This window comes from Delphinapterus leucas, chromosome 13 (genome assembly GCF_059928025.1).
Source record: "Delphinapterus leucas isolate spDelLeu-1000000601 "Yukka" chromosome 13, BTC_Dleu_Yukka2, whole genome shotgun sequence".
In the NCBI taxonomy this organism is placed as follows: Eukaryota; Metazoa; Chordata; class Mammalia; order Artiodactyla; family Monodontidae; genus Delphinapterus; species Delphinapterus leucas.
In genome coordinates, this window is record NC_143141.1 from 76,187,171 (window position 1) to 76,213,821 (window position 26,651).

Consider the following 26,651-nt stretch of genomic DNA (forward strand, 5'->3'; position numbering starts at 1 on the left):
AACGTAACATCTCCGGGGTATGCCTGTATTGGACTTGAATCAAAGCAAGAGAGCATTTAAAAGTTACTTTGTAATCACATTTTTATGAGTCACATTTTTACGAATCTATTCTGACCTTATACAATATATAGAAATAACAGAAATAAAAACATCACCCATATCTCACCATCTAGAGGAAACTAATCAGGGTTAATCTTTTAGAATATCTTCCATCCTTTAAAAATGTCTAGATGTACATTATGTGTATAAAAGTGTGAATATATATTGAAAAATTGGGATAGTATTGGATATTGTATTTTATAACAGAACTTTTCTCCTACTCAGTAACATGATGAAACATTTAGCAGAAGTAATTTTGATTGGTCATTTATAAGAACTTTTTGATCAGATGATAATCTGTTAGTATGGCCTGTTAGTTCTGTAGAGAGGTAGGATATAATTTCTTTGGAGGTGTTTAAAGATGGAAGGGAAAACCAAATGTCTTAGATGTATTTGACATTTGCCCATCTGGATGTAATGTGTGGGGTAGAGTTCTTTACTTTTTAAAAATTCTAGAACTTCTTTGTTCACGTGCTTGACATTTGATTAGCGTGAATGGATTGAATACTCTTCAGCAGTTGAAACATCTTGCAGTATGGGTCTTGGAACCCTGTAATCTGGGGGTCTCATTTAGGAGAGAAGGAATCTATAGCAGAATCACCAGTGAGTGGCATTCCTGGCGTTGATGGCATCGACTCTTTCTGGCTTTTTTTTTTTTTTTAAATTTCAGCTCTGATTGAAGTGAGTAGCACTGGGAGCAGGGTACGTTCTACTTTGGGTACAAGTTTTATTATACTGAATACATTCATTGTGCTTTGGGAGTCAGTCGAATATAATGAGTCAGGAAGGGTGCAGGCTCTGGAGTGAGGCTACCTGTATTCAAATCCTGACTGCTGTTTTTAGCTGGCAGATTACTTATACATGTAAATTTCTTAGTACAGTATCTGGCACAATAAGTACTCATTGTTGCTAGCATCATCCTCATTAGCCTAAATGTAAAGTAGGAGGCATCTGGACGTGTCTAGGGCAGATAGTCTTACACAGTAGCTATGGTACTGTAATCAGGAATATATTTAAAACTTAACTTTGTATCTAAAATTCTTTATCTAGAAAGTTAATTTGAAGTGAATTTTTCTGTAATGCTTTTGTCTTTCCTTTAATAGATAACGTGTACTTTTTTCCCCCCTTATAGGAGATGGAAAGAACAGTTCATATGTTTGAGACATTCCTATGAACCTTTCAAGAAGAGTGGTTTATCCTCTCCCATCTGCTCCTGCCAGAGCAGTCTTCTGAGCCATTCAATTTCAAATTGCACCAATTATGTGCAGAGCCTTGGTGTAAAGTGCTCTCTCACTCATTCTTTCTCTCTGTTGAATTTGGTGCTATTGTCTCAGGTACCTGAAACCAACCAGCCTACAAGAACCAAACAGAACTTCAGAAACATGTTGTATTTTCCACAAATAAAAAATACAACCCCACAGATTGGAGATTTTGGTGCTACAGAAACTGCTCTCACTTCTGCTTCTCTTTTTGTGCACTCTCTTTTGGAGACCTCTCTTAGGGAGCAGACCAGCAAACACGAGGAAACTGGATGGGGCAGTTCTAAGTGTGTTGAATTGTTTAAACAGTGGGCAACCTTTCCCCCCCAACCCCCCTTTTATCATATTTGTTTTTATTTTTTCTTCTGGGTAACGGACTGAAGCCTGTTTTAAAGTTGGCTATGGTATATTCTGGTGGGAAACTGAAGAAACTGGATAAAATTAGATTAGGCTCTTTAGAACTGCCTTTAATGTGCCTTTTTATTCGAGAAAGATAAGGCTAAACACAAGGATGGGCTTACTTGTAGCAAATGGATTAGAATGTTTTCTTTGGTCACAACCCTGAAAATAAGTTTTGATACTCTGTATCATTAAGAGGCAACCAGTGTTGTGGTATAAAATGCCTATCTTGTTTTCAAAACTCGATCAAGACAGTGGTTAAGCCACATAATATACTAAAATGGTAAGTTTTCCTGTATGGTCCGTTTCTGTTTAAGAAACATATAATAAAACAACAACAACAAAAAATTCACAGTCCATCAAAAAACACACACCCTTTTTGGTATGGATGACAATGATGGTCAGAAAATAGAGTGACATTCTATTTTCTTCTGTCAATGGCAGTTTAATAGTTATTCATGTTTGAGTTCCCCGAGAAGAACGATTTTCATGTATAATAAATTGTTTTGGTTTAAAGCCCGGACTTGCCAAATGGACAGAAAAGAGAGGAATTTGTCAGAAGCTCCATAAAATTCATTTTCTATATGCATAGTTGCAAGTGAGCTCTGGTATGGTCCTTGAATAACAGTATTAATGTTTAAATCCCTTATCATAAGCTTACCTTCACAACTATTCATTTTGATTGGAACCTGTTTTGGATCTTGTTAAGCGATTTCTGTGACTTGTACTTATCTAAAATTAATTATGGGTTACTAGTTTTACAAAAACTTTACAAATTCAGAGACACAGTCTAGGCAGTTGCAAAGAGACAAAGGGAGTGCAGTGACATTTTTTATCAGATGATTTTTAAACAAAAACGTAAAAAATTTTGACAAGTTTTCTTGATATCTTCATTCATTATAGCTGTTAGCTGCAGGTGTGTCTTTACAATATATGCAACACATGTAGTTTGGGTTTTAATTAGAGCAAACGGTCTTGGACTACTGCAGAGATAATGAGCTACCTCAGCTTTTTGTATTTTAGTTACCAACAGTGTCTACAGAGTTCTGTATTCACTTTGCCACCGTTTACATGCTGAAGCTAAGGTACTTGTCTCCTCGTCTCTGGCTATTGTAGGGTGCTGGATGCCAGCTCAGAAAGCACACTTTGGCCAAGGCTACTGCAGTAATCTGAAGTGCTTCTTTGCATTTACATTAACATTTTATGCCTTCTAATTCTAGTTTAATTTTTAAATAATGCCACTTGTTTTCTTTATACCTAGGAAGTTTTCAAAATATTCAGTTAGTCATATATAATTCAAGATACTACCCATGTAGGCACACTGTATTTTAAGGTGGGCAAGTGCGATTAACGATGAACCAATTTTAAAGGGGAGGTTATTTGAAACCTCTAATTTGATTATTGGGAGGATTTTCATGCTTACTTTAGTAATTTATTACCATCATACCAGTTCAAGCTATTTTACAGTCTAATACATTAGCATTTTGTATTTTGATGGAAATTGTTACAGAATTTAAAGATTTGATGAAATAAGATGTAGCAGATTTTTTGTAGCAAGTTTCTGGTAAAAGGGTTTTTTGCAAGTCTCAGGTTCTTGCTGCACTATTTTTCTTTAAATATTTATTCCAGTTACTCTAATTCAGAAGCATTCTGTTCAAGTAACAGCAGCACTTGTGAATGGAAAAAAAAAATGCACATGTTCTTAGTAGTTTACTAAATTTGTACAAGTTAATTAAGATTTTAGCCATCAGTGAGTTTGACAAGGGAAATTTATTTCTGTTTAGCATTAAAATGCTTCCAAAAGATCAAGTTTTTTAATTTTAACCTTGATATAGATGGAGAAATAGGAGGCAACCTCAGTATGATAGGAACTGCCACTTTGAACAGTTTAGGTCTTAAAGAGAAAGCCAATCTAATGCCAAGGGGAGAAAAATGAGGTGAAATTGTACCAACTCCTCTGGCCCCTTCCCCCCCCCCACTATACCAGTTTTTCTTATTTTACAGATATCTGGTGGTTCTATAGTTTAAAGCAGCTTGTGAAATTATCCAAGTGGACTCAATTTTGTTTACCTTTCTGTAAGTTCTTAATTTTTGCCGTATAGCATTGGCAAAAATATGTACAAATTGACCTCTGTTCTTATTTCCTATTGTGAGCATTATAAATGATACGCTCCTGTGTAGAACCTTGCTCTCAGATCACTAAAATATGTATCACGGCACAGCCCAACAATAATTAATGCTCAGCTGTGGGGACCATAGGAGCCTTTCGAAGATGATGGAACCGCACTAGGGTTGAAACTGATGGCTGTGGAGTTAATTGTGTTTTTGAGCTTGAATCTCACCTGTGATTATTTTTTTTTAATGTCCTTTCATGACTTGATTTTTCTCATATGCCAATAAATGTATTTGTAGGTTTACTGGATTTTATTTTTAGGGAGTGGGGTGGTAATATCTTCCCATTTTTTGATTAAGTTGGTTCAGCTATGGTGCTATTCAGTAGGTATCTTCAGTGTCAGGTCCCGTAGCTGAATGCCATTGTTATTATAATTATTATTTGTAATCACATTGTAAGCTTGAATTTGGACTTGTACCTACATCTTTTGTATTTTGTACATTTGGTTATTTAGACTTTGGGAGTCCTCTTTGGTTTCAGTCATGTATGTCTACTTTGCAGATTAAGTACACTTCATCAACTATGGTCTGTTTTGGGTTTGTAGTTTAATTTAGAATTGTGTTAAGTTGGTATTTTGCATTTGACTTCATTTTACATTAGTTTGAAATAAATTATTTAATTTTTGAATTCTGGAATTTTGAACATTTACTGTAATTTGTAATATAACTGCTGTGAAATACTTGAATAAAGATGACAAGAAAAACATGTCTTTCTTTAGCTTAATTATGATTACTGTTGGCTGCAAGTGCGATGCTACTTTCTAGCTGAACTCATTATTTTGTAGCTAGGACGTATTGATGTTTATTAATTAAGCATGCCAAAAATCTTGTTATATGCTTCTTTTAGATTTTAGTAGCCCTCAGTCTTTTTTATGTAAAAGTTTTTCTGTTGAGAAAGTGTGGTTTTAACTTCAATTGAAGATTGTCTAAAAGTCGTTGTGTAGCAGCAAATGGATTACTTCTGAAATTTGTTTTTCTCATTGGAAGACTATGCTACAATAGACAATCAGGTAGTATGGTTCGCTTAATCTATAGTGTTTTCTCTTTAATCAGGTAGTTATCAGCGTATTTTGAACAATACATAGAATTTAAATGTGGAGCGAGATTTCATACCGGAATTTTGAGAGGCTTATTCCTTTAAGTGAATAGAATGTTCTTGGCTTTAGATTGCCCATGTTTCTGCTGTCTGCCACGAGACACCTTTTCATGTCCCAAGATTAGTATACTAAACTTCCTCTATATAAATCTTTAATTTTCTTTTTTTCCTTTTTTTTCACAGTAAAAAGGAACTGTTTGAATTTGAGTAAGACTTTGTTTTTCTTGGTTTTGCAGATTGTATAATTTTTACTTTTTTTTTTTTAAATATTCATTAATTTACCTGTCTATATTTGGCTGCATTGAGTCCCAGCAGCAGCACACAGGATCCCTTGTTGCAGCGCGCGGGCTTCTCTCTGGTTGTGGTACATGGGCTCCAGAGCACATGGGCTCTGTAATTGTGGCGTGTGGGCTCAGTAGTTGTGGCGCATGGGCCTAGCTGCCCCGCGGCATGTGGGATCCCAGTTCCCCGACCAGGGATCAAACCCACGTCCCCCACATTGGAAGGTGGACTGTCAACCACTGGACCACCAGGGAAGTCCCTAATTTTTACTTTTGATTGTCTGTATCAAAAGACTGGTAATGATAAACCTGGGAAACAGATTTTTTTAAACCTTTATCTGGGGCATCCCTCGTGGTGCAGTGGTTAAGAATCCACCTGCCAGTGCAGGGGACATGGGTTTGAGCCCTGGTCCGGGAAGATCCCACATGCCACGGAGCAACTAAGCCCTTGCAACACAACTACTGAGCCTGTGCTCTAGAGCCCGTGAGCCACAACTACTGAGCCTGCATGCCACAACTACCGAAGCCCGCGCACCTACAGCTCGTGCTCCGCAACAAGAGAAGCCACCGCAATGAGAAGCCCACGCAGCACAGCAAAGAGTAGCCCCTGCTCGCTGCAACTAGAGAAAGCCTGTGTGCAGCAATGAAGACCCAACGCAGCCAAAAATACATACATAAATAAATAAATTTATTTAAAAAAATAAAGCTTTATCTGAATGCTTAGAGAGTTTATAACTGCATTTGAGTCTCAGTCAAGTTTTGAGGGCTCCAAGGATGAAGCTGGGTTTATGTATCCAGTTTTAGTTTCCATCAGACTCAAAACTACAGTAAAGTGAGAGACTAATATTTAAGTACCTACTTCATTTTATCCCTATGCCCAAACACCTGAAAAGTTACCTCTTGGCTATTTTTTAAAATACAAATTCCCTCTCTTACCCGCACAGTCATATGTCTGTTATGTCCTAGGCACTATGCTAGACATATGTGATACACAGGTGACATATTCTCTATCCTTAAGGAGCTTATAGTCTGCTAGGGGCGGTTGGTACAAATACTAGTAGTAATTATTCAGTGGGTTAAGGGCTGTAATAGAAGGAACACAGTGTTGTTCAGAGTTCTAAGAAGGGAACCAATTAATTCTGTTTAGGGATGGAGGCAATGAGGAAAGCCTTCCGAGGGAGCTGGTATTTTATTTGCCCTTTGCCTCTACCTGGCTTTTCTATAGTCTAGTCCCACTTTACCAAAACTTCTTCTTAGTTTCTTGTGACCCTTCACATTATATCGTATCACTTTCACCACCTGGAGTATCTTAATCTGTTGAAATCTTGCTCATATTTCAGGAGTGGGCCTAGATTCTACACCAATAAATCTCCTGTATGCTATCATTCATCCTCAGAACTTAGCTGTATTTTGTACTGTGTAACATAGTGAATTACTAGTGTTATGTAACTCTTAGTAATTTATTCACGTGGGAAAGGGGATACAAAAGAAGTATTATATTTTATATTCCTTGTAGGAATTTAAAACAATGCTGGACATACAGAAAATGTGTAATTCTTTTTGGTTTAATTGACAGAGAAAGCTGAAACTTATCTAAATCATCCTTTCATAGATTCAGCAAATGCACAGTAAGTGCCTACTGTATGCCAGGCACTGTTGGCGGAAGTTGGAAATAAAGCAGCAAAAAAACCCAAAAAAACCCCCCCCAAAAAACCAGAAAAAGCCCCTGTCTTCATGGAGCTTAAGTTCTTTTAGATGTAATGTGCCAGATTTCTGTCATGGTTGATCAGGGTTCAAACTATTTTTTTTAAGTGTTTTTTCTTTAAGCATTGCATGAAGCATTTTGTTAAAAATTTGCCAAGAACTCTCCTTTTTCCTTTTTTTGCTTTTCTTATATTTTCCATCTTATGAATAAGACCATGTCCATCAAGTATCCAAATCTTGTCATCCTAAATTTTATCCTCTTATGGTACATCTCGTTCTAATCATGCAGCATGTTCTGTTGATATTTTTTCTCCCTTTAAACTTGTCAAATATCCATCACCCCTTCTCCACCTTCGTTGCAGCTGACTTAGTTTGGGCACTAATCCTTTAGTTTGGACTAGTGTAAAAGTCATCAGTTTGAGGGAAGGTAAACATGGGCAAGGCATTGTGTCTATCTTCAATGAGATTGTTATAACATATCACATTTACTAGGTGGCAGGGACTGTTCTGAGTATTTCACAAATACAGATAGAAACTGTTTAATCCTATGAGAACCTTATGAGATAAGTTATTATTATCCTCATTTTACAGGCCAGGAAACTGAGACATAAAGTAATTCGCCCAAGGTCACACAGCCAGGATTCAAATGCAGGCAGTCTGGCTCCAGAGTTGGTGCCCTTAATCTCTATGCTTGACTTCTTGTATGGGTAGATGGACACACAAACATCATTTCAGTATAACATGGCATGTGTTACAGTTGAGTTCTGCATAAGGCACTATAGGTGTACAGAGGAGGAGCATGTAGCCCAACCTCAGAGAAGCCTTCCTGAGAAACCTGATGCCTGAGCTGAGGCATCAGGATAGGAAAGGCCTTCCAGGCAGAAGGAGCAACAGAAGCACAGATTGAGAAGTGAAATAGCATGACAGCTGCAGGGGAAAGTACAAGCAGTTCCGTGTCACTACAGGTCAAAATTCATTTAACAAATTAATTTGAGCAACTGCCACTTGCCAAGCACAGTTCTCGGCATTAGAGTTACAGCTGAGGACAGGACAGCAAGGTCCTGCTTCTCTTGGAGCTTACAGTTCAGTGGGCAAAGAGTAAACAAGATGTTATCTAGTAGTGGCCAATGCCTGGGCGACAGTATGTCTACTGGCATCACCCTGTAGTAGTAATAGCAAACATCTTCGTGTTAGGTACTATTTTAAGAATTAACCATTTAATTATCACGGCAATTATATGAGGTAAGAACTGTCATTGGTTCCGCTTACCAGAAGGGGAAACTGAAATAATGAGTTGGTTAAGCAACTTGCCCGAGGTTACACAGCTAATGAGTGTTAGCTGAGGTTCTGTCTTGTGTTGCTTCAGAGCTTGGATTCTTATCTATCATTAAGGTGAAAGAGAAATTCACTTGCCCTTATTCAAGTTTTTCTCCCCTATTAATAAACATTTTTTAAACTACAGACTACTACAGAGAATAATATAGTGTGCATATTCCCACCATCCAGAATTAAATGCTAACAGTTTGTCATAATTGATTTTGTTCTTTTTTTAAAGAAAAACAAATTCTGGATAAGGTTGAAGTTCCCTTTCTACTCCTCCCCAGTCCCATTCCTTTACTTTTTTCCCCAGAGGGAGCCACTTTGATGCCTTTGATGAATATCTTTCTTGTCTGTGTTTTTATTATTTGAGAAGGTAATAGTGTGGGTGCTGAAGCCAGACTGAGTTTGAATCCTAGGTATGTCCATTCTTGGCTATGTGACATTCTGCAAGTTACGTCACCTGTCTGCACATCAGTCTATTTGGAACATGGAGGATAATGATAGCACTAAGCCCACGATGGTTATTGTGGGGATTATGTATTTGACTCAACATACGTAAAGCACTTGGAACAGTACCAGGCACATAGTAAATGTTCAAGAATTCTTAGTCATTACTGCGCTGATTATACAAATATTATATTTGTATGTACCCATAAAAATGGTTTCGGTTTTTTTTTTTTTTTTGCGGTACACGGGCCTCTCACTGTTGTGGCCTCTCCCGTTGCGGAGCACAGGCTCTTGGACGTGCAGGCTCAGCGGCCATGGCGCACGGGCCCAGCCACTCCGCGGCATGTGGGATCCTCCGGGACCGGGGCACAAACCCGCGTCCCCTGCATCGGCAGGCGGACTCTCAACCACAGCGCTACCAGGGAAGCCCTCAGGTCAGTGTTTTGATTAACAGAAGAAGCCTAGCCTCAGGGAAAGAAGCTCCATATTAGCTAACCCTCTCCGCCTCATCCCTGATGAGTTTCAAGCCAAGAAAGATGAAAGAAGCCTGGACTGGAGAAAAAAGGGTGAGTAAAGCAGAGAAACGTTTAGTGTTTTTCTTACATATGTGATGTCTTTTACAAGTTAAACAAAATGTTATCTTGGCCTTTCCCCCACTAGCCATTTACTGGAGATAAGGAAGTTAGGATGTGACGATCCCTTCCAGGTATCCATTACAGCAGTGTGTTTAATATCACACAGCATTGTGGATTAATCACTAGTGAGTTGCTAACAAAGTTTTGAATTTAATAGGCCAACATTTTTGGGGGTTGTAATGGTTTTGGGAGGTAAGGGTCAAAAAGTCAGTTTGGAAGACTGTGAGTAGACTTGTTTAGAATTAAAGATATATATATATGTATATGGAAGTATAGTGGAAGATAAAGCTGTGTGTGTAGTTTGAGGTCTTGTTATGGAGGACTAGGCTTAAGATACTTCATCATGTGACAATCCTTGAACATTTTTGAACAACACCATGGCATGTTGAAAATGGAACTTTAGAAATATTAATTTGACAGATACATACAAAATAGAAAATTTTTTTCTTCAAGATATGTTGACTGCCTGTCATATGCCAAGTAAGTGCTAGACATGGGAGTTAAAAAGCTAGGTAAAACAGTCCCTGCCCTTGGAAATAAATATTCAGTAGAAGATGACATAGTAAGAGAAAAAAAAAGTTTTAAATTAGGTAAGTGCGATGATAATGGTTTAGCTTAGGTGCCATTGGAGCATAGAGGAAGGGAACTCAACTCACCTGGGAATTCGTAGGAGGTTCTTCAGGCGGATATGATATTTTAACAGCATCTCAAAAAGTGAAGGAATATATGCAGTAAAAAACTGGGGGAGAACATTCCAGGAAGAGGGAACAGTATAACAAAGGTATAGAGACAGAGGCAAACATGTTAAGTTCAGGCAACTATGGGCGCTTCTAGTTTGCTCTTTCTAAAGCAAAGTAAAGAAAAAAATGGTATTAGAGGTTTAACAAGGATTTTATTTGCATTTCTCGTATTCCAGGTAAGGGATGCTGCAGGCCTGAACTTGGGAAGTTGAGAAAGGGACAAGTTTGCAGAAAATGTAGAGTGATTGTATTTTGGGGATGAGGATAAAAGAGGAGCCTGGAATTGCTCTTAGGTTTCGGCCTGGGTAAGCAGATAGATAAGTAATGCCATTAGCTGAGAATGAACAGGAGAGAATAGCAAATCTGGGGTGAATGCAGTATTGGACATTTTGACGTTCAGGCCCAGCAGACATTTAGATAAATACATCTGAAGCTTGGGAGAGTTCAGAGCTGGACACTTTTGGGGTTAAGCTGCCGTAAGTGTTATTCAAACTGTGAATGTGAATCAGACCACTTAGGTGGTGCTTCAAAGCAGAATGAAAATGGTACATAGAGGAACAAAAATGTATAAACAGCACTAGAGGATGTCTCTTACAAAGGGGACTGATCCTACTTTCTCAAAAGCGGCACTACCAAAAGAGTGGTGTCACCAAACTCAAGGAGAAAATGTTATATTTAAAATGGACAACAGTATCAAATGCTCCAGTGGAGACCAATGAAATATATACTAAAACATTGCCAGTAGATATGACAGTTTGGTAATCTTTGTTGTTTTCAGGAAAAAGGGAAGGAGTGAGAACATAACTAGAGAGGTACACAGGGTTGAGGAAAGGATTTTGATAAAAGTGAAAAAGACCGAGCATGTTATACACTGAAGGAATGGAGATGATGGTAGCAGTGGTGGAGGTAGCTAACATTTATTGAAAAGGTGCTGGATTCCGGGTCCTCTTCTGAGGGCTTTACACCTGTTAACTCATTTACTCTTCACATCAACCCTATGAAATAGATACTGTTTTCCTCATTTCACTGATGAGGAGAGTTAATCACAGAGATTGTTACTGATACACGACTGACAGCTAGTAAAGAGCAGAAGGAGAATTTGAACGCTGGGATTCTGACACAATAGTCCAGCTACTTACCATTATCCTGTATTGCCTCAATAGAAAGGTGGAGGTCGAAGATTTGGAAGAGGTGATAATTAATGGATCAAGATTTCAGAAAAGATGGGGTGGGGGGATAAAATCAGAAACATAGGTGGCAGTGTTGGTCTTGAATAAGAGTAAGGATTTTTTATTCTTGAAGACCAGAAACTGTGGGTACAGATGGACGTGGTAAGTTTGGATAGGATATTGCGAAGCTTAGGAAATTAATACCTGCTGGTGTCAAACTTTTCCTATCAAATATTTATGTATGTATTGAATTTATACCTTTTTATTATAAAACATAACAGATATGGAAAATTGCTTAAAACAAATGTGTAGCTTATCATAAACTGTTATAAGATGTAACCACCACCCAGGTAAAGAAAATAACACTTTGTCAGCCAAGCCAGAAGCTTTCCATGTGCTCCATTCCAATTAAAACCCTCTTTTTCTCCCCAAATGTAACCACTATTCTAACATTTATGATAATGATGTTTTTGCCTTCCTTATAGTTTTATCACCTGTGTGTATTTCTAGACATTTAAGTTTTTCCTGCCTTTTTTTCCTTTTGTCTTTAAAATATCTTAATCTACATTTAAGTTTTTCCTGCCTTTTTTTTTCCTTTTGTCTTTAAAATATCTTAATCTACAGATTCCTCCTTCTTCTCTTTTTTCCTTGTCATTAGTTTGTTGAAGAAACCAGTTTTGACCTGTTGAATTTCCCAGAGTCTGGATTTTGCTGATTGAATCCCTTTGGTGCAGCTAACATGTTTGTTTGTCCTCTGTATTTCCCATAAATTGGTGCTTGGATCTAGAGCTGTGCTGTCCGATATGGTAGCCACATGTGGCTATTGGACGCTTGAAATGTGGCTAGTCCAAACTGAGATATAAGTGTAAAATGCACACCTATTTTAAAGACTAATTTCAAAAATAATATGAAAATATCATTGTTTTTATATTGATTGTATATTTTAATGATAGTACCTTGGATATATAAAGTTAAATTTATTAAAACATAATTTCTATCTAGTTCCTTTTTCTCTTGTAATGTGGTTATTTGAAAACACATGTGTGGGACTTCCCTAGTGGTCCAGTGGTTGGGACTCCACGCTTCCACTGCAGGAGGTGTGGGTTCAATCCCCGGCTGGGGAACTAGGATCCTGCACACCGCATGGCGCAGCCAAAACAAACAAAACATGTGGCTTGCATTGTGTTTCTATTGGATAGCACTAATCTAGAGGCCTAATCAGATTCGGGTTTTATTTTGTTATTTTGTGCAAGACTACTTTATAAGTGATAATGAGTGTGTTCTTCTGCTTGGAGGCACATAGTACCTGGTTGTCGTTCTTTTTGTGATGTTAGCAGTAATCGATACTCAATGCCTAGATACCTTAATTCATTAGAGTTTGCAAATGGTGAGTTCTAATGAAATCACTCCTTACTAATTTATTATTGCCTTGTCTATTATCTGGTTATTCAGTAGTGCAAATCATATAGGAAAGGTAGGATTAATGTTTGATTCTTTTTTTAAAATTTTTATTTATTTGGTTTCACCGGGTCTTAGTTGCGGCAGGCGGGCTCCTTAGTTGCAGCTCGCTGGCTCCTTAGTTGCGGCAGGTGGGCTCCTTAGTTGTGGCATGTGACCTAGTTGCGGCATGCATGTGGGATCTAAGTTCCCTGACCAGGGATTGAACCCGGTCCCCCTGCATTGGGAGCACGGATCCTTATCCACTGCGCCACCAGGGAAGTCCCAAGTTTGATTCTTTACCTTTATTAACCAGTTTTAAAAATGAATGATGGGGGCTTCCCTGATGGTTCCGGGGTTAAGAATCCGCCTGCCAATGCAGGGGACAGAGGTTTGATCTCTGGTCCGGGAAGATCCCACATGCCACGGAGCAACTAAGCCCATGTACCACAACTACTGAGCTTGCACTCTAGAGCCTGTGAGCCACAACTACTGAAGCCCGCATGCCTAGAGCCTGTGCTCTGCAACAAGAGAAGCCACGACAATGAGAAGCCTGCACACTGCAATGAAGAGTAGCCCCCACTCACTTCAACTAGAGAAAGCCCGCGCACAGTGACGAAGACCCAACACAGCCAAAAATGAAAACAAATAAATTAATTTAAAAAAAATGAATGATGTCCCCATCCACAGGTGAAGAATTTGTTTTCTTGGTATCATTATGAATTCATAGATTTAAGCCTATTTAATATATTTCAATGCACTGCCATTATCATGCTTATTCCTGCTAAAATGGTCCAATCTCTGGCCTGTGGGAACCTTTTCAAGTTGGTTCCTGAGTCCTCTGGACACAACCCTATTATATTAGTCTTTGTTAGCTTTTGATCTCTGTTGTGCCTGTAGCACTATCTCCTCTTTTGTTCCTGATATTGGCAATTCATGTCTTTTCTCTCTTGCTCTCTTTTTTTTTTCCCTTGCTCAGTCTGTTTTTATTCATCTTTTCAAAAAACTAGTTTTAGGTTTCATGGATTTTTCCTATTTTTTCCATTTTCTCTTTCATTTTTCTGATTTCTGCTCTTAAGTTTATTTCCTTCCTTCTTCTTCTTTTGTGTTAGGTTTCTTAAACTGAAAGTTTAGATTATTGGTTTGAGACTTCTTTTCTTTTCTATTGTAATCACTTAATGTTAAAAATTTATAAGCACTTCTTTAGCTGCATCCCACACATTTTTGAAATGTTGTATTTTCCTTTTCATTCATTTCAAAATATTTTCTATTTTACCTTGAAATTTCCTCTTGACTCCTGGATTATTTAAATGTGTATTGTTTAGTTTGCAAATATTTGGAATTTCCCAGATTTTGTGTTAATGACTTCTCATTTAATTCTGGTAAAGTCAACATAGTCAGTATGATTTTAATTCTTTTAAATTTATTCTGCTTTGTTTAAAATTTGATCTGCCTTCATTAGTGTTCTATGTCGACCTGAAAAAAAAATGTGTATTCTGTCGTCGTTGGATGGAGGGTTCTATAAATTTTAGTTAGATAACATTGGTTGCTCACGTTGTTTAGATCTTCTGTATCCTTGTTGATTTTCTGTCTACTTGTATTAATTACTAAGAGAGGAGTGTTGAACTCCCCAACCATAACTGTAGATTTGTCTATTTCTCCTTTCAGTTCTGTCAGTTTTTGCTTCTTATAGCTTGACCCTCTACTGTTAGTTGTATACACATTTAAAATTGTTATGCCGTCTTGGTGAATTGAACTGCTTATCATTATGTAATATTCTTCTTTATCCCTTGTAATTATCCTTGTTCAGAGTCTTCTTTGTCTGTTACTAATATGGCTACTTTAGTTTTTTTTTAAAATTAGTGTTTTTATGGTACATCTTTTCCCATCATTTTACCTTCCTTTGCCCTGGCCTGTCATCTTTCCATGTATGTAACTTCCTTCTCCAACAAGAAAGGTAGCTCCTTTATCCTGAATATATGTATTTATTTTCTAAATTCTTTTTTTTTTTTTTTTTTTTTTTTTTTTGCGGTACGCAGGCCTCTCACTGTTGTGGCCTCTCCCATTGCGGAGCACAGGCTCCGGACGTGCAGGCTCAGCGGCCATGGCTCACGGGCCCAGCCGCTCCGTGGCATGTGGGGTCCTCCCGGACCGGGGCATGAACCCATGTCCCCTGCATCGGCAGGCGGACTCTCAACCACTGCGCCACCAGGGAAGCCCCTTCTAAATTTTTAATTACATAAAAGGTAGTTAGATAAGTTAGCCCATACTACCAAAAAAACTTCAAACCTACTAAGTAGAGTTCAAATTCTGTTTATAGTGCTTTTTGTCTTTAGTCTGAGGGCATATAGTCTAAATACTGTGTTCAAAAGTTACTTCGGTTAATCTTCTTTATGCCCATCTACTCTGGTTGTGTTATTCTTTGAAATATAGTTAGGTTCTTTTGTTTTTTTGTTTGTGTTCAGTTATAATGTCCCTCTTATTCTTGTTGTTTATGTGTTTTAATATGTAAAACATTAACATACTTACAAAAGTCATGACTGTGCAAAATAGTTAGGTCCAGAGAAGTATCACTGCTCCTATCCCTTCCACTATGGAAGGTAAATAACCTCATTTGTTTCTCTTTATCTGTCTGCTGTTTCTTTTGCTAAAATAAAGTTACATGTATATTTTCTTATTTTCCCCCTTTATTCTTACACAGAAGGGAGTTGTTCTAGATATTCCTTTGCACACTGCTTTTTTAAAAAAGCAATATACTTTTGTGTGTGTGCAGTTTTAGGTTTAGAGAAAAATTGAGTGTAAAGTACAGAGTTCCCTTATATCCCCTTACCTATACCCCCCCCATTTAACCGTTATTAACATCTTGCATTACTGGGGTACATTTGTTACAATTTATGAACAAATATAGATACATTATTATTAACTAAAGCCCATAGTTTACATTAGGACTCACTCTTTGTATTGTACTTTCTATGAGTTTTGACAGATGTATAACGACGTGTATCCATCATTGCAGTATCATTAAGACTAACTTCACTGCCCTAAAAGTCTCTTGTGCTCCACCTGTTCATTCCCTGCTCTCTGCCCAGACAACCACTGATATTTGGAGTGATTTGCTTTGAAAATGGAGGAAGGAGCCCTGAGCCAAGGAATGCAGGCAGCCTCTAGAAGCTGAAAAAGGGAAGGAAAAAAGATTTTTTTCTAGAGCTCCAGGAAGGAACACAGATCTGTTGACACCTTAATTTTGGCTCATAAGACCCATTTAGACTTCTGACCTCCAGAACCATAAAATAATAGATGTGTGTTGTCCTAAGCCACTAACCTGTAGTAATTTTTTATAGCAGCAATAGGAAACTAATGTAGCTCCCTATGTGCACCATGCAGGGGCCGCTGGACTAGCAGGACATGGGGGTGGTCTCTGCTGTAGTTCGGATGTCACAGCCTTTGCTCCACTGATCCTGGTCAGTTCTATGCATGCGCAACTCAGAATCTCATACAGTAATTTAAAGGGCCTCATTCTCCATTCCCTACTCTTTGTGATCTTCTCCCTCACTGTCAGGTTCCTCAAAGCCCCCTTTTCTGCTTATCTGGATAGAAAGAGAAAAAATATCACTGTCACTGCTGCCATGAAGAGGCTGATTCATTACTGAGGCTCACCTGGGTTTGGGTCTGGAGGATGTAGAGAGACCATTTTTCTTCCGAGATTCTGGCTTCCCTAGTGTAAGCTGGGGGATATAGGTGATAAAAGCCAAACCAGGGAACTCACTACCATGTGGGTCATTGTTTGAGTTTTGAATTTCCCACTGAGTTCACATGCTTTGTTTATCTTTCACGGAGCCCTTAGCAATTAATTATATTGTTTTATGTGGACTTTTAGTTGTAAACACTGGGAGAGATACAGTGGAGTATGCTTACTCAGTCTTAACCAGAACCAGGAATGTCTTCATTTTTTTGTTACTTAAAAAAAATTTCCTGGGCTTCCCTGGTGGCAGAGTGGGTTGAGCATCTGCCTGCTAATTCAGGGGACACGGGTTCGACCCCTGGTCTGGGAAGATCCCACATGCCGTGGAGCAACTAAGCCCGTGAGCCACAACTACTGAGCCTGTGCACTAGAGCCCACGAGCCACAACTACTGAAGCCCGTGTGCCTAGAGCCCGTGCTCTGCAACAAGAGAAGCCACTGCAATGAGAAGCCTGCGCACCGCAATGAAGAGTAGCCTCTGCTCACCACAACTAGAGAAAAGCCCGCGTGCAACAACGAAGACCCAATGCACCAAAAATAAATAAATTTATTTAAAAAAATTTTTTTCCTGCCTTTTCTTCCCTTCTGTTTGTCTTAAGGCATTATCTATTTTTTTTAAAATTGACTCTTATGTTCTTTCTACTTTAGTGTACATTTCTAACATGATTTTTTTTCTTTCTGAGTTATTTCACATCCTTTGTAAGTTTTTCTAATTTTGGTTTACATTGTTCTTTCATTTTTCTATTATTTTTTTTTGTCCTTTTGCTTGTTTTGAAATAGTAGGTTATAGTTTTCATGTATTTTGTAGGAGGGCCTTTATTGCCTGTAGGGTAGCTTTCTCCTTTTAAAGTTTTTTCTTGTTATATATTTATGTGGGATTTTCCCTCAATCCACACAAAAGTTCCTCATTTTTTATATGAAATTACTTTCCTTGAACTTTTACAAGGAAGCCTGAATTTTATGGCTCTAGAGCTCTCTCTTCTGTTATTTCTGTGAAATCTGGTTACTTTGTTCCCCTCCCCTATTTTATCTGGATTTCTCTTTTGTCCCTGTGCTGTTCAATTTAGATTCTGTCCCTAGTAGTTTTGTTTTAGTATGGGGCTTGGGCCTGAAACGGGGCTTTGGCTGAGTTGTTTTGAGAATTTTCGCAAGGCTAGTAGTTCCCACAGAACACTTACCCTCACCTGAGAACTAGAGGGTGCAAACTCCTCTCAATATCAGGTGCTCTCGTCAGTGCCCCACCCTCACTCCCCGCCTGGGTACCTGTGCGGGTTCTTACTTTCCTTAGATGCCAGTGCCTCTCCTCTGCTTTCGTCCTCACAAATGTACCACAGTCTCGTAGGTGTCAGCGGTTTGACCCCACTCACTTGGGATTTGGAGCTCTGGAGATTCCTTGTTACTTAGTTTTGTTTTAGATGCTATCCAGGAGTCTTTGAATGTTTCACCCTGGTTTCTCTGTTTGTTTGTTTGTTTATTTATTTATTTTTGGCTGCATTGGGTCTTCGTTGCCGCACGTGGGCTTTCTCTAGTTGCTGTGAGCAGGGGCTACTCTTCGTTGCGGTGCACGGTCTTCTAATTGCGGTGGCTTCTCTTGCTGCAGAGCACGGGCTCTAGGTGCAGTGGCTTCAGTAGCTGTGGCTCGAAGGCTCTAGAGCACAGGCTCAGTAGTTGTGGCTCATGGGCTTAGTTGTTCCACAGCATGTGGGATCTTCCTGGATCAGGGATTGAACCCGTGTCCCCTGCATTGGCAGGTGGATTCTCAACCACTGCGCCACCAGGGAAGCCCCAGTTTCTCTGTTTTTAATGGTCAATTCAGGAAGATTTTAAAAACTGTATTGTCACTTGCCATCATCCTCCGCGTTCCTTTTTTCGATGTAAAGTTGTGCCCTTCTGATAAGAGTGAGGGGTTCTAAGTAAGAAATTTAAGGGGGGGAAGTGAAGGTTTAGAAGTCACTGATGGAAAGAGGAAAGGGAGCTCTCCAGGAACAGGTGAGAATAAGTTGAGGGCACAGGTGAGTGTGGGCGCCATGTATTAGCAGTGGTGCCAGCCTATGTGAATGTGGGTTTTTCCCCCTTGTAGGTGTCACCCCCGAATGAAGCCTCAGAGAAGGCTCATAGAATAGGACTATAATTAGGCTTGTTGGTCCAACTGAAGGACCAGAATGTTAGGGGGATGAGGTAACTTTTGGGAGAGGAATTCCATTCCTGGGTGAGAATGGAAATGAAACCAAAGTGGGGTTACTAAATTGGGAGACAATGGAAAGGATCTAAGGACTGAATGTCTGAAATGAAACTAAAGAGCAAATACAGTGGGAGGAGTCGTGAATGTATTGGATGGAGACTTTTGTCAGAGCACAGAGTTTAAGATTTCTTAGGTAGAACAGGTTTTTTTTTTTTTTTTAGAGTTTCTCAACAAATGGTAAATCAGTAAGCATTACTCCAAAATCTTATGTTGTCACAGTAGCTGAAGAGCCATCAGTAAAACCACAGGTTTAAGAAACTTTGGTGCTATTAATTCAAAAAACACATGAACAGCCTGAGTCATATGTCTATGGCTATCTGTGTAGAGCACAGAGCTTTTCTAATGTCTCATTGTGGCAAAAAAGCAAAATTAATTTTGATATGAGATAGCATTATTTCTAAACATTGTGTAGAGTTACTTTGCTTATAGCTTAAATTTCCTTGGGAAAGTGTTGGAAATAATTACAAATGTCTATTTTAGCATTTTAATAAGTGCAAAGTATTTTAACAAGCCTTTGCAAACAGAATGTCCTTTTAAAAAGAAATGTGACAATCCACAAGTAACATTATACTTAAAATGTTACTGAAATAAAAGTTACTTGTGGTGGGAAGTCTCAAATTACTTCACATATTTAAAGGAAACATCAGTAAGCTGTCAGTTGTGTAGTTTACCATGGTTTAATAAAGAAATTTCTTTAATAAGATTGTTTTAAATGGAGTTTGTAGCAAAGGAAGGAGTAATTGCCTATCACACTGTAAAAAATCAGTTTCACATCTTTGGAATTTTTTTTTACACTTAACTTCCACATTGTTTGAACTTAAACATATATCCACAGAAACAAAAAAGCAAAAGATCGTCAAAAAGCTCTTTGTTTCTGAGACATGCTCAAGGTTTTATAGCTGGAATTGGATGAAACTTTGTCTCACTATTAACACAAATGTTAATCTAAAGGGATATTAGATAGAAAATTTTTATGTTTTAATATATTTTAATGAGAATATTGGAATTAGTGTGAAAGTTTTGAATTTTAAATATTGTTGGGACAAATGATGGATGTCTTTGTTCTCCTCTGCAGCTGACTTGTTGAGAAGATTGTCATGTTGTTCAAGATTAATAAAATACAAAATGCCCGAGAGTCTTTTCCAGAAATTGTCAGGTCACACTTTTGCAACTATCGTTAGATGTGTGGGTTGGGTATTTTAGTTGTGTAGAATGGTTATTGTGTGATTATTTCCATTTTTTCAGTGTTCTTACATTGCAGTGTAAGAGATGCTAAAGTCTTTTTGGAACTTAGAAAATTGCGGTGAAACATATTTTGCTGTATTCAGGAAAAGTATTTTGTTCATGTCAAAGAATACTGATCTCATTTCTTCTGCTGCCATATAAAAATGTATCAATTTTTCTTAAGAAATATTTTGACAATTTTAAACTAGAATTTGCTTCAGAATATTTCACAATATTACCTTTACTTTCTGATGTGCTTCTTTTGAAGATGAAAGACAGAATATATTGACCCCAGAATCCCATGTAACTATTTGAGCTTGTGTCATAATTTAGTAAAGAAAAAAAGTTTTCTAGATTTGGGAGGTGGGGGGGGCAATTTGTGGCTAAATAAGCTTGGAAAACCCTGCCTTGTGTATCCACTTCAGTAAAATTGTAATGACTGTTACTGTGTTTGTTTCTTTTTTATATCGGAGTCTGGCCGATTAACAATGTTGTGATAGTTTCAGGTGCGCAGCAAAGTGACTCAGCCATACGTATACATGTATCTATTCTCCCCCAATGTTACTGTGTTCTTGACACAGAAGTTCTGTCATAAAGAAACCTGTTTAACTTTGTTAAACCCAGCATTTCCCAAATTTATTTAATCTCAAACCCTTGTACACGATTGTTTGTGGCTGCATTATTAATGGTTAAAATGAGGAAGGAACCCAAATGCCGATCAATTGGTGAATGGTTAAACAAAATGTATCCATTTATATACCCCTTCAATGGAATATTATTTGGCCATAAAAAAGGAATGTAGTACTAGTACCTCCTACAACATGGGTGAATCTTGAGAACACGATGGTAAGTGAAAGAAGCCAGAAATAAAAGAACACATATTGTGTGATTCAATTTATATGAAATGTCCATAATAGGCAAATCCATAGAAACAGAAAGTAGATTTGTGGTTGCCATGTGCTGGGGGTGGGGGAAATAGAGAGTGATTGCTAATGGATACAGGTTTCCCTTTTTTTGGAACAGAGAAAAGTTTATTGCAGGGCCATGCAAGGAGACGGGTGGCTTGTGCCACCAAAACCCTGAACTCTCAGGTTTCTTTTTGAGATGATAAAAATGTTCTGCAATTAAATAGTGGTGATGGTTGCTCAACTCTGTGAATATTCTAAAAACCACTGAATTATATACATTAAAACGGTGCATTTTATCATATGTGAATTATATGTTAATAAAGCTGTTATTTTAAAAACACCTATAAAAAGAAAATATAATAGCAACAACTAAGGAGAAATAAGGGCTTAAAATAGGGCAGTAGTAACAGAGAGGTACCAGAGAATGTAGGGAGTGAACTGAAGAGCTTCAAGTACTGATTTTTACCACCAGGGCTGCAAAGTCGACAGGGCTGATGGGTCCGGTGGTGCCTAGGTCTGCGCTAGTGGTGGCTAGCTTCTCCGAGAATGACAGAAATCTATACACATGGTAAATAGAAACCCTTTAACAAAAACTGTTGTTTCTTTAGTCATCTGTAGATAACAGGGATGGCTAAAGCAGTGCACAAACCTGTGGCCTTGCCTTTATATTTTTCATAACTCAAAACATTTTTCATGCTGCCAGTAGAATCTGGCTGTCACTACTCATCAGGGTGAGGTGCCCTGTGGGGGAAGATAAGAGGACATGACCCCTGCCTGCAGAGAACATAGTCTTATTGACCTAGTTTGATCCATTCAAAGGCTGTGCTCACCTTTCATGAGGAAAGACACCCAGGTGACTTGCCAAGTGTTACATAGAGGGCAGCAGAGCACATGGATTATAAATTTGGGAAGATAAACACAGATTTTTGGATTGTCTAATTTTTGCCATCATGTGGAAAAGGCAGACTTCTTGGAGTTGGGTCCTCATTTTAGTCAGCTCTTTGACCTTCTACCTCCTTGGGTGGCAAGGTCATGGTATGCCCTTTGGGACTGAGGAAGGTGCAGCCAGTGTTAATGATGTTCTCCCCTTTCCTTTACTCTCCCTGACCAGGTTTGTGGTCAGCAAGAAGGTAAGGAACTCCTTAAGACTTCACAGCAGAGTGAAGGCTCACAGGAGGAGTTTCAAATGAGGCAGAAATGATATCTTAGTCAGAGGCCTCTTTCTTTCCCCCAAACCCAAGTTTCCTGTGTAAAGCCAAGCCTTCAATGGAGGAAGCCAGTGTGTTATTGAGACTCTAACCAGATATTTCAAAAATTGCTTCTAAAGAGGACTGTATCTAACACAGAGCTGAATGTCTCTTATAGTCACAGAATTCTCTGTTTTCTTAATGCAGGTTTCTGAGGTAGCTTGGGGAGGAGGAAGGAGCCTTAGCCTTGGAGCCATAAGAGCTACACAGTTCCAGGCAGCCTTGAAGAGACCATATGATGTAGTGCAGCCTCTCTGGAGGCCCACTGAGCAGGGTTTTGAATACTGATGTGCCTTAGACGGACTCTGCTTCACGTCTGGAACCTGTGGCCTCATCTGTGCAGCAGGTTTAACCATCCTTTGCAAGACTGTGATGAGCATCAAATGCGATAGTGCATGGAGAACACCTGGGGCATAGCTATTGCCGCACAAATCACTTAACTTTCTTGATATTGTTTCCTCTTAAAGAGTGAAGATGATGCCCTATGCCTTTTAGGGTAGCTGAGAGGATAAAATGGGATAATGTATGCAATTATGTTATATATTATTGAGGTTTAATTAGAAAAGGACTTCACAAGGATCTTGGTAACCTATTGCAGAGTTTTGCACTAATACATGTATCCTTTTGTTGAACTAGAATTTTTTCTTCTTTATTATTGTCTTTTTCATCTTTCTTGACCTTCCAAGAACACAGAGAAGTGGTGGTATTCATTTGTTTCATGCAAATCTTCACGCACTGAAAGATACAATCCATTCACCCCTAGCCTTTAGGTTTTAAAAAAAAAGTCTTGATTATGACTGGAAATCTGTTTTCTTATTCAAAATTCTTTGTTACATTATTCTGAACCCTTTTAACTTCTCCATTGATTATGGTGTCCAAGATAGGAATTGAGAATTTCTCAGACTAAAATATAGGAGAAAGATTACTTTCTGTCCTTCATTCCCCATTAAAAAATATATATGTATATCGATATCTTTATTACAAAAGTAATGTCATCACTTTATATACATTTTGGAGAAGAGAGAAAGAAAATTGCCCACAATTCCATCAGTTCAATTAATAGTAGTTTTATGACTGTACATCTGGTCATTTTAATATACATATTTTACATATCTTTGTGTGTGTGTATATATATAGCTTATATATCATTATATACATATCTTACATAACCACAATCATATACAAATATGAATCTTCCTTTTTCCCCCCTCTTCTAATGTTTTCTGTATTGCTGCATGTCTTTAGTACCTGTCTAGTAGAATTATGAGGATTCAGTGCTTTTAAGTGCTTAGCATGGTGTCTGGCAATAGTTAGTGTCAATAAGTGGGAGCTGGTTGTTATATGACTTTTTCCATAGTTTGCATTATTTCCTGATGGACGCCCAGAAGTGGATTTACTGGGTCAGGTACTCTTTAGGCTCTTGATACATGGCACCTGCCACGTTGCTTTCTGAGACCCATTTCAGTTTACAGAGCCCTTGGTGCTACTCAGGAGTTTCACTGCTCTTCATCAGCGCCCCTCACCCCTCACCCCTCCCTTTATTTTTAGGTTTGGGAAGCTCATTTAGTTAGGTAAAGATGTTACCTAATTATTTAAGTTTCATTATTTAATAATTATAAATGTTGAACTTTTTGTTGTATGTTTCCTCTTTGCAGTGTCTGTTCATGACCTATTTAACAGTTAGAATCCCTTAACAGTTTCTAATTGAATTACGTGCCCTCTTTAGTAAAGATATTAATCTTTTGTCATATGGACCGCAAATAGTTTTCCTGTTTTCTTCTTACTTTAGGGTTGAGTTTTTTTTTTTTTTTTTAAGTGCTCACACAGACACACACAATGTGATCCGTCTCCTGTTCGTGGCTGTCACAATGAATTTCATCACCATCCATGCCAGGTCTGATGGTAGTGCCTTGAGTCCAACAAGAGAGACTCTCCCCATGGTTACATGGGTGCCTAATAACAGCGAACACAGATGCCTTCTACGGTAAGTACACAGACTCTTCATAGAGCCAGAGAACATATTTCCTTTGATTTAGGCAAATAGAGTAGAGAAAGAAGGAGGTAACGAAACTATTTCTTGGTGTTTTTTTGTTGTTTTTTTTTCCGAATTTATTTATTTATTTTTGGCCGCGTTGGGTCTTCGTTGCTGCGTGTGGGCTTTTCTCTAGTTGCGTCAAGCAGGGGCTACTTTTTGTTGAGGTGCACAGGCCTCTCGTTGTGGTGGCTTCTCTTTGTTGTGGAACACAGGCTCTAGGCGCGTGGGCTTCAGTAGTTGTGGCACGCAGGCTCAGTAGTTGTGGCTCACAGACTCTAGAGAGCAGGCTCAGTAGTTGTGGCACACGGGCTTAGTTGCTCCGCGGCATGTGGGATCTTCCTGGACCAGGGCTTGGACCCGTGTACCCTGCATTGGCAGGTGGATTCTTAACCACTGCACCACCAGGAAGTACAATTGCTTGGTTTTTATAATTTTAGCTTATAATTTAGCTTATAATTTTAGCTCTTCATGGTTGGAATCTTCTAGACATTCTCCATCCTTTCCTCTAGGACTAGTGTTGTGAAGGTACCAGTGCAGGTATTTTTGGCAAGTATGTGGTCCACTCATCATAAGGCCTCAGCCGAGTTCTCTGAGAACTCCCAGTCCCACCCACCCCAACCTACCTTCTTCTGATGTTTTTCTTGCAAGGAGATACTAGGTCTTGGTGAGATTTGGGGATTAAGGCTCTTCCCTTGGGTAAAATGCTGGTAAATCTACCTTCTCTTACTAATCCGTTAAATCTAAAGTCCTTGCATGCAAGAGAGGGAGCAACCCCATCTGGTGTCCTATGCTTTTGCCCTGGGCTTTGCGTGGGCATCCTTACGAGAGCAAAGCCGGTCTATTACAGCAGGTTAGAGAACAGCCTCAGGCGGGACTGAATGAAGGCAGGGAGGCCCCCGACTGGATTTTAGAATGGCAGTCACCACTTGTTCTTCCTGAAGGAAGGGTGTTGCGTCTCTTCTCAGGCTGATGGCGTGGAGTTGCCATGTGGATTTGTCACAGTTCTCCAGGACAGCCTCTGTCTGGCTCAGGAAGCAGACCAGGGGGAAGCTAACTTTTTGAAGCTTTCGGTTGCACAAGTGTAATAAGAGCACTTAAACTGAAGGGAGACCCTCAGAGTCGATGCCAGAGTGTTTGCAAGTCCCTTTCAGCTTTGACCTTTAATTGCCCTTTATTCTTGCCTTTCAGCCCTGTACATTCATTCCCTTGCTGAGGAGTCCTATCCTTTATGATCACCAAGATGTGCATTCAAGTCTGTAACAGAGCCCGGACAGCTGATGGGAGAGGTGGCACAGGCCTGCACTGGGGTTTCTCATCTCGGTGGCAAGGACAGTGGCACACAGAGGCATTACATTGGCTTCCGAGTCTAGATCTATAAATATATTTATTATAACAAGAACTTAACAGTAAACATATACTATGTACAATACCGTTACAGAGAACCCTGTTTTATATCATTCACAGAAATAGCCAGTTTTGCTCCAGTGTGATAACTGAGGAGAGAACAGGATTTCAGTGTCGTCTGTGTTGAGTCTCGCTGACCACTAGCACCTCCTTTGGAGGTAGACGCCCACCAACGCTGACATCGCCCTGCCCCAGGCAGTTAGACACTTGTGCTCCAGTCCTTGGGTTCACACTTGCACCCTGTTTGACATAAATACTTTAAATGACATACAACGTATGTAGTTTTGTGCTTATTACTTTTTAAAAGAATAAATAATATTAAAAACTGCATAACGAAGCTCGGTATCTTGTCCAAGTGGGAGCCACACTTGTAGTGCTAGAAGTTGATGCCCGACATTGGGACTTTGTGTCATCAAATACTGAAAGATGGAGAGCGTGTCCAGTCCTTTTCTCCTTATAAGTGGTTTTTATGATGAAATGACGGCAAGTCGACTTACCAGGTATAAAAATGGTAAATGCGTATTTGGTACCAACTTCAGCTAAACAGCACAGCAATGGCGGCTGCCTCCTTCGTGCCCTGGAATGGAAACTGGTCACCACGTGAGGTTTGAGGGTCTGAGGACTAGAGGGAAGGCCTTTCTCTGTGAGCCACGGGGTGGCCTCCCTCCTGGCTCCCCTTGCTTGCGTTAAGATGCTACTAGAAGAATGATTCAGGCCTTGGCTGTCACGGCTCGTCTGAGAAGGCTGTCCCCATCCTGAGAGCTCTTTGTGGCAGGTGCCTTAATATATAGCTATAAATATCAAAAATAGTCTCCTGTGCTTTGTAGACATGTATTCTCCCTCCTTCCCTTCCAACCTGGCCTGGGTCCTCAGCTTTACCTCATGGAGGGAGCTGAACTGGTGTCACGAGCCAGAACTGGTTTCCTTCAGGAACAGAGTTGTCTCTCTATGACAATGCTTCCATGAGGCACGGCTTTTACGGGGCTGTCTGGGAGTTACTTTTTCTAAAAATAAAATGGGGGCATTTGCCCCCACCCAGGAGAGATCCTCTATTCTGAACATAGAAAAATTAGAGCAAATGCCCCACTCTGG

General features: G+C 39.1%; 1 protein-coding gene across 6 annotated transcripts in view; it reads left to right on the forward strand.

Annotated features, from left to right (window-relative positions):
* ATAD2B (ATPase family AAA domain containing 2B) overlaps positions 1-25,534 on the forward strand; it is a 187,883-nt gene extending 162,349 nt beyond the window's left edge. For 5 of the 6 annotated variants that reach the window (XM_089922466.1, XM_089922468.1, XM_022574353.3 and 2 more), the window contains one exon: positions 1,232-25,534. In XM_089922466.1, the coding sequence (XP_089778592.1) occupies positions 1,232-1,273 (42 nt within the window). In that variant the 3' untranslated portion in view covers positions 1,274-25,534. The remainder of the gene's footprint in view (positions 1-1,231) is intronic. The other variant, XR_016395309.1, reaches the window with a different exon arrangement.
* The last annotated feature ends 1,117 nt before the right edge of the window (positions 25,535-26,651 follow it).